The sequence below is a fragment of the Ursus americanus genome, chromosome 23 (genome assembly GCF_024610735.1).
Source record: "Ursus americanus isolate L20-20 chromosome 23, mUrsAme1.1.p, whole genome shotgun sequence".
NCBI classification, from domain to species: Eukaryota; Metazoa; Chordata; class Mammalia; order Carnivora; family Ursidae; genus Ursus; species Ursus americanus.
Window position 1 is genome coordinate 20,330,206 of NC_142149.1, and position 13,353 is coordinate 20,343,558.

The 13,353-nt window shown below is 49.9% G+C and overlaps 2 protein-coding genes across 3 annotated transcripts; both read left to right on the top strand.

The window, feature by feature from the left end:
* The first annotated feature begins 955 nt into the window (after positions 1-955).
* On the top strand, positions 956-1,629 carry LOC148107952 (uncharacterized). Its single transcript, XM_045781538.1, has one exon. It carries the CDS (start codon positions 956-958, stop codon positions 1,559-1,561), a length of 606 nt encoding a protein of 201 aa, XP_045637494.1. The 3' UTR covers positions 1,562-1,629.
* Positions 1,630-5,882: 4,253 nt separating this feature from the next.
* LOC148107953 (uncharacterized) lies at positions 5,883-6,751 on the top strand. 2 transcript variants are annotated; one of them, XM_087854421.1, is made up of 2 exons: positions 5,883-6,204; positions 6,298-6,751. In XM_087854421.1, the coding sequence occupies exons 1-2, from the start codon at positions 5,883-5,885 to the stop codon at positions 6,681-6,683; spliced, it is 708 nt and encodes a 235-aa protein (XP_087710547.1). In that variant the 3' UTR covers positions 6,684-6,751. The 2 variants fall into 2 exon arrangements, with proteins under 2 accessions (XP_087710547.1, XP_087710546.1); XM_087854420.1 differs by having other exon boundaries at positions 5,883-6,751.
* The last annotated feature ends 6,602 nt before the right edge of the window (positions 6,752-13,353 follow it).

The following is a 13,353-nucleotide window of genomic DNA, read 5'->3' on the forward strand; positions in this document are numbered from 1 at the left end:
TCAAATGCATCCCCCCACCAAAAAACAAACAGACAGACAGACAGACAAACAAACAAACAAAAAACATGTGCTATAGATCTCCCAGCTCTGGAGATAAATTCTGAGGAGAGGCACCTTCTGATTATTCAACATATCCTTTTTGCTCTGTGGAAGAGTATTTTCAATTAAGAATGACATAAGAATAAAAATGAGGCTAAGTTTTTCGGACCGTAAAGACCATCCAGAGAAATGCAACAGAAAAATATGTGACGGCAAAGTTAGCACTTAATGAACTACGACTCAGGGCAGTGACGGGAAGCGTACAGACAATGGCCTGCCACGGTTTCAGGGTAGACAACGTGATCCCAAAGGTAGAAACACCCAGGAAAACCCATGCCAGTGGCAGGGATCAACAACATCACACACACATAGACAGCTGTCCCCTTCCTCATTGCTCAACAATGACCCGTAATATCGGGCCTTTTCCTCTTGTCTTGTGCCACTTCTCACATGCCACACGGTGCACGTGGGATGTCCTCCCCGCTGATCACGGGAAGAAATGCACGACCAGAGATGTGTTGGCCCGGATCCCATCCTGCTAGGGGATCCAGGAGGGGAGAGGAAGAAATGTAATTGCAAAGGCCACCTATCACATAACAGCCCTCTGTGGAGGAAGAGGAGGAGACGGCGGTCCAGAAGATGCCAGTGGGTGTGAGTCAGGAGGAAAAAGGAGGCCAGATAGAACTGATCACATCTAGAAAAGAAAATTTGTTTCCCATGAGTTTAAACCATTACATAGACAAACACTGTTGTGTACCTGATAATTACTTAAATGTTAGGTAAACAACAACAAGGAAGATGTGTTGACAAACCACCCTGTTCGGGCGGTATATAGAGGCCATGGCGCAAGGAGACCTCCACACTCAAGACCTTCACTTTCCTGCAAACCCACCCAGAACCTCCACCCTCTGACACCATGGTCAACTCCTGTTGTGGCTCCGTCTGCTCTGACCAGGGCTGTGGCCAGGAGACCTGCTGCCGCCCCACCTGCTGCCAGACCACCTGCTGCCGCCCCAGCTGCTGTGTGTCCAGCTGCTGCCGCCCCTCCTGCGGTGGCTCCAGCTGCTGCGGCTCCAGCTGCTGCAGGCCCAGCTGCTGCATCTCTAGCTGCTGCCGCCCCACCTGCTGCCAGACCACCTGCTGCCGCCCCAGCTGCTGCCAGACCACCTGCTGCAGGACCACCTGCTGCAGGACCACCTGCTGCCGCCCCAGCTGCTGTGTGTCCAGCTGCTGCCGGCCCTCCTGCGGTGGCTCCAGCTGCTGTGGCTCCAGCTGCTGCAGGCCCAGATGCTGCATCTCTAGCTGCTACCACCCCACCTGCTGCCAGACCACCTGCTGCCGCCCCAGCTGCTGCATCTCCAGCTGCTGCCGCCCCTCCTGCGGTGGCTCCAGCTGCTGCAGGCCCAGCTGCTGCATCTCTAGCTGCTGTCGCCCCACCTGCTGCCAGACCACCTGCTGCAGGACCACCTGCTGCCGCCCCAGCTGCTGTGTGTCCAGCTGCTGCCGCCCCAGCTGTTGCTAGACCACCTGCTGCTGCCCAACCTGCTCTAGTGGCTTCTGCTGCTGAGTATCCTGGCCAGCACCCCGCTCTCTTTCATCAGCCAATCTTCTTGATGTAGTCCAACCGCGAGCTGAATCATGAGAGGCCAACTGAGGTCAAACCTCAGTTCCGGCGGACTTTTCAACTGAGTTGGCCTCCAAACACGGCCCCTCACCACCAACACCCTCCTCCCCACCTCCTTCTTACTAGCTCCCTCCCAAATGAATACAGAGCTTGAACGTTCTCTGAGATCTGTCAACCAGCATGTCATCCCAATCACATTTTTGTTTCCTGCCAGGTTTCCTCATATGGAGATGTTCCTATATCTTAAATAAATCTTAAACTCTCCAGGCATACAGATCGAAGGGCACTGTGTCTCATTAGTTTTCCCTCATGAACTGTTATCCGTAGCTGTCGGATTGTGGTTCTGGTGTTCCCTGCAGAAAGAGGAGTCCACAGTAGATGACTTTCAGATTTGCACCGCTATTCCCCCAGCACTCCCCGTGCTCACACTGACACTGGTGGGCTACAGCCAGCACCTGGAGCTCTCTGCGGAGGGCTTTGTCTAGGTGACGGAGGAAGCTCTCGGCAGGCCAGAGGTAGGGAAAGTAAGTCTCTAGGAGAAGTCCTCAACCAGTGGGCAGCACCTGGTGGATAAGCGCCCTAGCCTCTTTCCCCTTCAGTGGGGCGTGTGAGACCAGAGGTCCTCAGCCAGGACGGAACCCCAGGCTCCTACAGGAGTCATGCGCTCTTGAAATCGTTCTGGTTTGGCTCCCATCCCTTCCCTGCATCGTTTCTCAGGTTCCCTACAGCACTTCTTGAGATCATCTCCCAAACCAACTACTTGCTCTCAAACCCCTGTTTTGTGAGTCTGCTCCTGACATCACCCTAACACCAGCGTTCTGAATCTCAGTATCAGTGCCTTCAAAACATTTCCATACAAGAGGAATGGTAACAATGGTGGCAGTCAACTCTTGGAACCTATTCTCCATGGATGCACTTAATCTTTTCACAGTATGCTGTTTCTTCTTACCGTTCTTTGCACACTTGCTTTTAGACTATTAGTCTCCAATTTTTAAAATATCACTCTCTATCCTGAGGGACAGGACACGCTCCCGTGAGTAACACGGCACACCATTTTAGGAACTGTCTCCCTAAAGGAGGCCTGTTTAAGGGGACCTGTCCCAAACTGTCATTCTAACGTTGCATTCAAAAATCCGGAGACTAAAACAGGATGTGTAAGGAACACCTCTCAGGAGAAATGAGTAAGAAACGGAGGGAAACAAAAGAGGGGGGTCTAAAGGAAACGAATGCAAAATGTGGTTTCAGTTCAATTCTACCCTCAGGTTCCGACCCCACAGATGAGGGGTGTGGACCGTGTTCCGGGCCTGCTCCTCTTAGACGCGAAGGGGTTGGGCCTATGTACTCCTACATCACTTATCACTACCCGTGGACAACCCTTGGTGGGTAGAAATGATGGAGGGGGCAGACTTCCAGGTGTGGTCCACCCCTAGGCCGAGACAATTGCCTGCAGAACAGTGTGGGTGAACAGTGTGAGCCACGAGTAGTCCATACTCTGCACTAGCGTGCGGATCAGGGCATTTATGGAAAAAGGGATGCGAATGAGTATCACATAGCTACCTCCAGCTCTGCTCGTGTCTATGGATTACCCTCATTAACCTCCCTCCATGCGCTTTGCCACAAGTTCCAGAAGAACCTACAAGAGGGGAGTTAGTGGGTGGCTCCTCGCCTCCTTTAGCTGACTTGCCTGGGGCACTGACCTCCATCCCCATCCCTCAGAGCCCTGAGCCCGTCGTTCCTATGTCCTCTTCAGGCTACACTACTTGCTCATCAGCGGTTGATACTGCAAAGTGGAATACCAAGAACGCCCCTGCAGATCACCTCAATGCTAAACATCTTCCTGACGGCTCCCATAGCTCCCTTCCTTGCTTGATGATTTCCTGGCACTAGAAACCCAAAGGGATAAGGTGACAGCCAGAGTTTTCATGCCGATCAGAATTTTACCACGTCCCCCTCCAGCTAGCTGTCCACTCTTAGAACCATGACCCCTAGATGCACACAGCCTACAATTATGGTAGAAGGAGCCACAAATTCCCCCAAATGGATCACCGGGATGAAGATAATGAGGAAACTTCTCCTTTCACTCTAACATCTAGAACGGGGTATTCAAACAGGGGCCATGAAAGATTTTGGATCTCCTGCAATCTGTTCAATTCAGATCCCATGTCCAACAGCCTGCCAACATAGGAGTATTCCAGCTTGCCCTGGGTCAATGGCTATAGATTCTTGGGCAACGACCAAGGATATTCGATGATATACACTTGCCGTGATCCTTCATCCAAGAAGACTGGTCTCTCCGACGACGGGTTAATGGGTCTGAGAATAGCCTGAGGTCTACAAACTGTGTCAAGAATCATGACCTTCTACGGGGGTCAATGACCTCAGCCTTTGTTCTTATATTCGTAAGCTCTTTTAAATACACACGTGGCAGATGGGGGTGTGTGCGCACGCACACACACACACACACACGACATAGATATACACATAGATATAGACACAGAGTCTGTTTGATGTTCTAGATCAAAAGAGATCTACGGTAAAAGAAAACATATTGAAACGGCAGTCGCCTCTACGGCTGTGGGGACTTACTAAGGGACAAGCGGGCACTTTCTGGTATAATGGAAATGTTCTATCCTGATAGATGTGGGAATTCCACGGGTGGGTTTCTGAGTATCAAACAAAATCCATCACTATGGAGGACGACACTTAGGATTTTTTGAATCTCAATGTGTGCACATTCCACCAAAAATATAAAATCAATCAGGAAATGTAAACAAGAAATAGTGACTAAACCATTTATTTATGAATAAAGCTCTGTCTTTACCAAATTCTCATCTTGGCTACTTTGCCTTAAACACCATTGTTGAAGTTGCATTACACTACTACGAGCTCTTCTGATGTTTTTTTACATAGTCTACTGCTGGTAAGGGGGTGTGTGTGTGGCTATGGGGGGCGCTGCTTCCAGTAACTGAAAAGGAACAGGAAGGAACTTGATAGAGGAACTTCCTCAAAGCACGAATGAACAGAATGAACGAGTAGGTCCCTAAGTGTGGTCCTTGGGCCTTCGGCACCAACATCATCGGGGTACTTGTTAGAAATGCCAAACCTCAGGCTCCCCGTGTAATCACAACCTGTAGCGTTTGTCCCGACAGATTTCATAGGCCCTTTCGATGACTTGCTGCATGCTAAAGTTGGACTATCACTAAGCGGAGAAGAAGGAGAAATAGTAACTAAATGAAGTTACCTTGACTAAGATCCATACACATTTCAAATGCATCCCCCCACCAAAAAACAAACAGACAGACAGACAGACAAACAAACAAACAAAAAACATGTGCTATAGATCTCCCAGCTCTGGAGATAAATTCTGAGGAGAGGCACCTTCTGATTATTCAACATATCCTTTTTGCTCTGTGGAAGAGTATTTTCAATTAAGAATGACATAAGAATAAAAATGAGGCTAAGTTTTTCGGACCGTAAAGACCATCCAGAGAAATGCAACAGAAAAATATGTGACGGCAAAGTTAGCACTTAATGAACTACGACTCAGGGCAGTGACGGGAAGCGTACAGACAATGGCCTGCCACGGTTTCAGGGTAGACAACGTGATCCCAAAGGTAGAAACACCCAGGAAAACCCATGCCAGTGGCAGGGATCAACAACATCACACACACATAGACAGCTGTCCCCTTCCTCATTGCTCAACAATGACCCGTAATATCGGGCCTTTTCCTCTTGTCTTGTGCCACTTCTCACATGCCACACGGTGCACGTGGGATGTCCTCCCCGCTGATCACGGGAAGAAATGCACGACCAGAGATGTGTTGGCCCGGATCCCATCCTGCTAGGGGATCCAGGAGGGGAGAGGAAGAAATGTAATTGCAAAGGCCACCTATCACATAACAGCCCTCTGTGGAGGAAGAGGAGGAGACGGCGGTCCAGAAGATGCCAGTGGGTGTGAGTCAGGAGGAAAAAGGAGGCCAGATAGAATTGATCACATCTAGAAAAGAAAATTTGTTTCCCATGAGTTTAAACCATTACATAGACAAACACTGTTGTGTACCTGATAATTACTTAAATGTTAGGTAAACAACAACAAGGAAGATGTGTTGACAAACCACCCTGTTCGGGCGGTATATAGAGGCCATGGCGCAAGGAGACCTCCACACTCAAGACCTTCACTTTCCTGCAAACCCACCCAGAACCTCCACCCTCTGACACCATGGTCAACTCCTGTTGTGGCTCCGTCTGCTCTGACCAGGGCTGTGGCCAGGAGACCTGCTGCCGCCCCACCTGCTGCCAGACCACCTGCTGCCGCCCCAGCTGCTGTGTGTCCAGCTGCTGCCGCCCCTCCTGCGGTGGCTCCAGCTGCTGCGGCTCCAGCTGCTGCAGGCCCAGCTGCTGCATCTCTAGCTGCTGCCGCCCCACCTGCTGCCAGACCACCTGCTGCCGCCCCAGCTGCTGCCAGACCACCTGCTGCAGGACCACCTGCTGCAGGACCACCTGCTGCCGCCCCAGCTGCTGTGTGTCCAGCTGCTGCCGGCCCTCCTGCGGTGGCTCCAGCTGCTGTGGCTCCAGCTGCTGCAGGCCCAGATGCTGCATCTCTAGCTGCTACCACCCCACCTGCTGCCAGACCACCTGCTGCCGCCCCAGCTGCTGTGTGTCCAGCTGCTGCCGCCCCTCCTGCGGTGGCTCCAGCTGCTGCGGCTCCAGCTGCTGCAGGCCCAGCTGCTGCATCTCTAGCTGCTGCCGCCCCACCTGCTGCCAGACCACCTGCTGCCGCCCCAGCTGCTGCCAGACCACCTGCTGCAGGACCACCTGCTGCAGGACCACCTGCTGCCGCCCCAGCTGCTGTGTGTCCAGCTGCTGCCGCCCCTCCTGCGGTGGCTCCAGCTGCTGCAGGCCCAGCTGCTGCATCTCTAGCTGCTGTCGCCCCACCTGCTGCCAGACCACCTGCTGCAGGACCACCTGCTGCCGCCCCAGCTGCTGTGTGTCCAGCTGCTGCCGCCCCAGCTGTTGCTAGACCACCTGCTGCTGCCCAACCTGCTCTAGTGGCTTCTGCTGCTGAGTATCCTGGCCAGCACCCCGCTCTCTTTCATCAGCCAATCTTCTTGATGTAGTCCAACCGCGAGCTGAATCATGAGAGGCCAACTGAGGTCAAACCTCAGTTCCGGCGGACTTTTCAACTGAGTTGGCCTCCAAACACGGCCCCTCACCACCAACACCCTCCTCCCCACCTCCTTCTTACTAGCTCCCTCCCAAATGAATACAGAGCTTGAACGTTCTCTGAGATCTGTCAACCAGCATGTCATCCCAATCACATTTTTGTTTCCTGCCAGGTTTCCTCATATGGAGATGTTCCTATATCTTAAATAAATCTTAAACTCTCCAGGCATACAGATCGAAGGGCACTGTGTCTCATTAGTTTTCCCTCATGAACTGTTATCCGTAGCTGTCGGATTGTGGTTCTGGTGTTCCCTGCAGAAAGAGGAGTCCACAGTAGATGACTTTCAGATTTGCACCGCTATTCCCCCAGCACTCCCCGTGCTCACACTGACACTGGTGGGCTACAGCCAGCACCTGGAGCTCTCTGCGGAGGGCTTTGTCTAGGTGACGGAGGAAGCTCTCGGCAGGCCAGAGGTAGGGAAAGTAAGTCTCTAGGAGAAGTCCTCAACCAGTGGGCAGCACCTGGTGGATAAGCGCCCTAGCCTCTTTCCCCTTCAGTGGGGCGTGTGAGACCAGAGGTCCTCAGCCAGGACGGAACCCCAGGCTCCTACAGGAGTCATGCGCTCTTGAAATCGTTCTGGTTTGGCTCCCATCCCTTCCCTGCATCGTTTCTCAGGTTCCCTACAGCACTTCTTGAGATCATCTCCCAAACCAACTACTTGCTCTCAAACCCCTGTTTTGTGAGTCTGCTCCTGACATCACCCTAACACCAGCGTTCTGAATCTCAGTATCAGTGCCTTCAAAACATTTCCATACAAGAGGAATGGTAACAATGGTGGCAGTCAACTCTTGGAACCTATTCTCCATGGATGCACTTAATCTTTTCACAGTATGCTGTTTCTTCTTACCGTTCTTTGCACACTTGCTTTTAGACTATTAGTCTCCAATTTTTAAAATATCACTCTCTATCCTGAGGGACAGGACACGCTCCCGTGAGTAACACGGCACACCATTTTAGGAACTGTCTCCCTAAAGGAGGCCTGTTTAAGGGGACCTGTCCCAAACTGTCATTCTAATGTTGCATTCAAAAATCCGGAGACTAAAACAGGATGTGTAAGGAACACCTCTCAGGAGAAATGAGTAAGAAACGGAGGGAAACAAAAGAGGGGGGTCTAAAGGAAACGAATGCAAAATGTGGTTTCAGTTCAATTCTACCCTCAGGTTCCGACCCCACAGATGAGGGGTGTGGACCGTGTTCCGGGCCTGCTCCTCTTAGACGCGAAGGGGTTGGGCCTATGTACTCCTACATCACTTATCACTACCCGTGGACAACCCTTGGTGGGTAGAAATGATGGAGGGGGCAGACTTCCAGGTGTGGTCCACCCCTAGGCCGAGACAATTGCCTGCAGAACAGTGTGGGTGAACAGTGTGAGCCACGAGTAGTCCATACTCTGCACTAGCGTGCGGATCAGGGCATTTATGGAAAAAGGGATGCGAATGAGTATCACATAGCTACCTCCAGCTCTGCTCGTGTCTATGGATTACCCTCATTAACCTCCCTCCATGCGCTTTGCCACAAGTTCCAGAAGAACCTACAAGAGGGGAGTTAGTGGGTGGCTCCTCGCCTCCTTTAGCTGACTTGCCTGGGGCACTGACCTCCATCCCCATCCCTCAGAGCCCTGAGCCCGTCGTTCCTATGTCCTCTTCAGGCTACACTACTTGCTCATCAGCGGTTGATACTGCAAAGTGGAATACCAAGAACGCCCCTGCAGATCACCTCAATGCTAAACATCTTCCTGACGGCTCCCATAGCTCCCTTCCTTGCTTGATGATTTCCTGGCACTAGAAACCCAAAGGGATAAGGTGACAGCCAGAGTTTTCATGCCGATCAGAATTTTACCACGTCCCCCTCCAGCTAGCTGTCCACTCTTAGAACCATGACCCCTAGATGCACACAGCCTACAATTATGGTAGAAGGAGCCACAAATTCCCCCAAATGGATCACCGGGATGAAGATAATGAGGAAACTTCTCCTTTCACTCTAACATCTAGAACGGGGTATTCAAACAGGGGCCATGAAAGATTTTGGATCTCCTGCAATCTGTTCAATTCAGATCCCATGTCCAACAGCCTGCCAACATAGGAGTATTCCAGCTTGCCCTGGGTCAATGGCTATAGATTCTTGGGCAACGACCAAGGATATTCGATGATATACACTTGCCGTGATCCTTCATCCAAGAAGACTGGTCTCTCCGACGATGGGTTAATGGGTCTGAGAATAGCCTGAGGTCTACAAACTGTGTCAAGAATCATGACCTTCTACGGGGGTCAATGACCTCAGCCTTTGTTCTTATATTCGTAAGCTCTTTTAAATACACACGTGGCAGACGGGGGTGTGTGCGCACACACGCGCGCCCCAGAACGCATGCGCGCGCGCACACACACACACACACACACACACACAAAACTGCACCCTATTTAGCTGCCCATATCTTTATTTATTTATTTATATACTTACTTATCTACTTATTTATTTTGGGAGGGGTGAGAGAGAGAGTGAGAGACAGAGAGAGAGACTGAGCACAGGCGGGGTGAGGGGCTGAGGCAGAAGCACACTCCCCACTGAGTAGGGAGACCAACCCGGAGCTGGTTCCTAGAATGCCGGGACCATGCCTTGAGACAAAGGCAGACGCTGAACCAACTGAGCCACCCAGGCAGCCCTCGCCCCCTGGCTGCCTATATCCTATTATGAGGGACACCATGATCTATTAACCATATTGCTAGGTCCCTGAGCGTTACACATCATTCTGCCCCTTTGTCATTCCAATCTTGTTGGCCATCACATAATTATACCCACATTGCTTCCTAGACTTAAATGCTGCCACCTGGACTCTACCATTCAGGGATATTATCATCCCCATTATTCCTAGGGAGCATATTCCTGGTCCCAGCAATCCCAACACAACCTCTGACTTTACAGAATAGGCACTACTCTCTCAGTGACCATGCTGGCACTGGGATTTGATGATTCCTCAATATCTGAGTAAACAGAGTGCCCCCAGATCTCTCCTAGGGAACACAGGCAGTTTGCGTTGTCAGGCTTTAGGACTACATCTATTTTATTTTGGCATCTGTACTTCTTTGCACCTTTCAATTCCTCCTTTCTCACCTGTGTGTGCTGCGGTCCAACATAAATCCGCACTGGGTATCTGCTCTTATGCACTATTACCTCAAAATTTAGCAGCTTAAAATGACACTCATTTTTAGTATCTCGGGTCCTGTGGATCCACAATCTAGGTAGGTATGGCCCACCTAGACCATCCATTTCACAGGGTTCAAAGGGCTGCACGCAAGGTGCTGCCTGGCACTGGGGTCTCAGGTGAGGTCTCGACTGGGGAAGAAGCCACTTGTCACTTCACTTATGTGGTCACCGGCGGGATTCAGTTCCTTGAGGGCCACTAGCGTGACGACCTTACTTCCTTGCTGGTTGGTGAATGGAGACTGTGCTCAGTTCTCTGCTGCAAGGATGTCTCCCACATAGCACCTGGCTTCATCAAAGCCCGTGAGAGAGGGAGAAAGGGCTGGCTTTAAGATGAAAGTCACCGTCTTTTGTAACTCAACCCCTTGATGTTGCCATCTGCCGAGGTTTAGAAGCAAGTCACTCGAGGGGAGCGAAATACATGAGACCGTGAACACCAGGAGGTGGAAAGCCCCTTGAAGGCCTTCTTGGAGGCTGCCTACCAGAACTCTTACATAGTATTGAGTGAAAGAATCAAAACACTTTCATAGTAAGATTTCCCTTTTAAAAATGTCAGAAACATAAAACAAAGCTGTATCTTTTAGGCATGCATACCTAGCTAATAAAACTGTAAGGAAACTAAATGAATAGGTTACTTGAAAAATCAGCATGGGGGGCGCCTGGGTGGCTCAGTCGTTAAGCATCTGCCTTCCGCTGGGGGGCTCAGGGCGTGATCCCAGCGTTCCGGGATCCAGCGCCATATCAGGCTCCTCTGCTGGGAGCCTGCCTCTTCCTCTCCACACCCCCTGCTTGTATTCCTGCTCTCGCTGGGTGTCTTTCTCTCCCTCCCTCTCAAATGAATAATTAAAATTTAAAAAAAAAAAAAGATCGATCGATCAGCATGGTAATCGCCTGTAGGGTGGAAAAGGCACTGTGGTCAAGAAAAGACCTAGCAAGAGCCTTCTTGGTGGCAACAATGTTCTATTTCTTGACTCAAGCTTTGGGCATACAAATGTTTGCTCCATAACTACTTTTTTTATATTATGCTTGTATACTTTACAAGCTTTTTGGTTATGTGCATTTTTCATCATATGAAAGAATTTTTAAAACTTTAGGCTGAACTGAAATGCACACTCTATTTAAGATTTAAAATGAAGGTTACCTTAGGGAATGGATGGTCACCCTACCGTGAAATTTAATGCTAAGAGTTAAAGTACGTCTTGCTACTTCACTAGTACACCACTGGCTGAAACAGTGATACACGCATCAACATCAGGCATTCTTACAGGCAGAAGCCAGGTTAATGGTGCCAAACCAAAGAGAAATGCTATATGCTGTATGGAAAGTGTACGCACACACACACACACGACATAGATATACACATAGATATAGACACAGAGTCTGTTTGATGTTCTAGATCAAAAGAGATCTATGGTAAAAGAAAACATATTGAAACGGCAGTCGCCTCTACGGCTGTGGGGACTTACTAAGGGACAAGTGGGGACTTACTAAGGGACAAGCGGGCACTTTCTGGTATAATGGAAATGTTCTATCCTGATAGATGTGGGAATTCCACGGGTGGGTTTCTGAGTATCAAACAAAATCCATCACTATGGAGGACGACACTTAGGATTTTTTGAATCTCAATGTGTGCACATTCCACCAAAAATATAAAATCAATCAGGAAATGTAAACAAGAAATAGTGACTAAACCATTTATTTCTGAATAAATCTCTGTCTTTACCAAATTCTCATCTTGGCTACTTTGCCTTAAACACCATTGTTGAAGTTGCATTACACTACTACGAGCTCGTCTGATGGTATTTTACATAGTCTACTGCTGGTAAGGGTGTGTGTGTGTGGCTATGGGGGGCGCTGCTTCCAGTAACTGAAAAGGAACAGGAAGGAACTTGATAGAGGCACTTCCTCAAAGCAGGAATGAACAGAATGAAGGAGTAGGTCCCTAAGTGTGGTCCTTGGGCCTTCGGCACCAACATCATCGGGGTACTTGTTAGAAATGCCAAACCTCAGGCTCCCCGTGTAATCACAACCTGTAGCGTTTGTCCCGACAGATTTCATAGGCCCTTTCGATGACTTGCTGCATGCTAAAGTTGGACTATCACTAAGCGGAGAAGAAGGAGAAATAGTAACTAAATGAAGTTACCTTGACTAAGATCCATACACATTTCAAATGCATCCCCCCACCAAAAAACAAACAGACAGACAGACAAACAGACAAACAAAAAACATGTGCTATAGATCTCCCAGCTCTGGAGATAAATTCTGAGGAGAGGCACCTTCTGATTATTCAACATATCCTTTTTGCTCTGTGGAAGAGTATTTTCAATTAAGAATGACATAAGAATAAAAATGAGGCTAAGTTTTTCGGACCGTAAAGACCATCCAGAGAAATGCAACAGAAAAATATGTGACGGCAAAGTTAGCACTTAATGAACTACGACTCAGGGCAGTGACGGGAAGCGTACAGACAATGGCCTGCCACGGTTTCAGGGTAGACAACGTGATCCCAAAGGTAGAAACACCCAGGAAAACCCATGCCAGTGGCAGGGATCAACAACATCACACACACATAGACAGCTGTCCCCTTCCTCATTGCTCAACAATGACCCGTAATATCGGGCCTTTTCCTCTTGTCTTGTGCTACTTCTCACATGCCACACGATGCACGTGGGATGTCCTCCCCGCTGATCACGGGAAGAAATGCACGACCAGAGATGTGTTGGCCCGGATCCCATCCTGCTAGGGGATCCAGGAGGGGAGAGGAAGAAATGTAATTGCAAAGGCCACCTATCACATAACAGCCCTCTGTGGAGGAAGAGGAGGAGACGGCGGTCCAGAAGATGCCAGTGGGTGTGAGTCAGGAGGAAAAAGGAGGCCAGATAGAATTGATCACATCTAGAAAAGAAAATTTGTTTCCCATGAGTTTAAACCATTACATAGACAAACACTGTTGTGTACCTGATAATTACTTAAATGTTAGGTAAACAACAACAAGGAAGATGTGTTGACAAACCACCCTGTTCGGGCGGTATATAGAGGCCATGGCGCAAGGAGACCTCCACACTCAAGACCTTCACTTTCCTGCAAACCCACCCAGAACCTCCACCTTCTGACACCATGGTCAACTCCTGTTGTGGCTCCGTCTGCTCTGACCAGGGCTGTGGCCAGGAGACCTGCTGCCGCCCCACCTGCTGCCAGACCACCTGCTGCCGCCCCAGCTGCTGTGTGTCCAGCTGCTGCCGCCCCTCCTGCAGTGGCTCCAGCTGCT

Coding starts and splice junctions, on each gene's coding strand:
- LOC148107952 (XM_045781538.1), top strand. CDS start 956: ATGGTCAACTCCTGTTGTGGCTCCGTCTGCTCTGACCAGGGCTGTGGC.
- LOC148107953 (XM_087854420.1), top strand. CDS start 5,883: ATGGTCAACTCCTGTTGTGGCTCCGTCTGCTCTGACCAGGGCTGTGGC.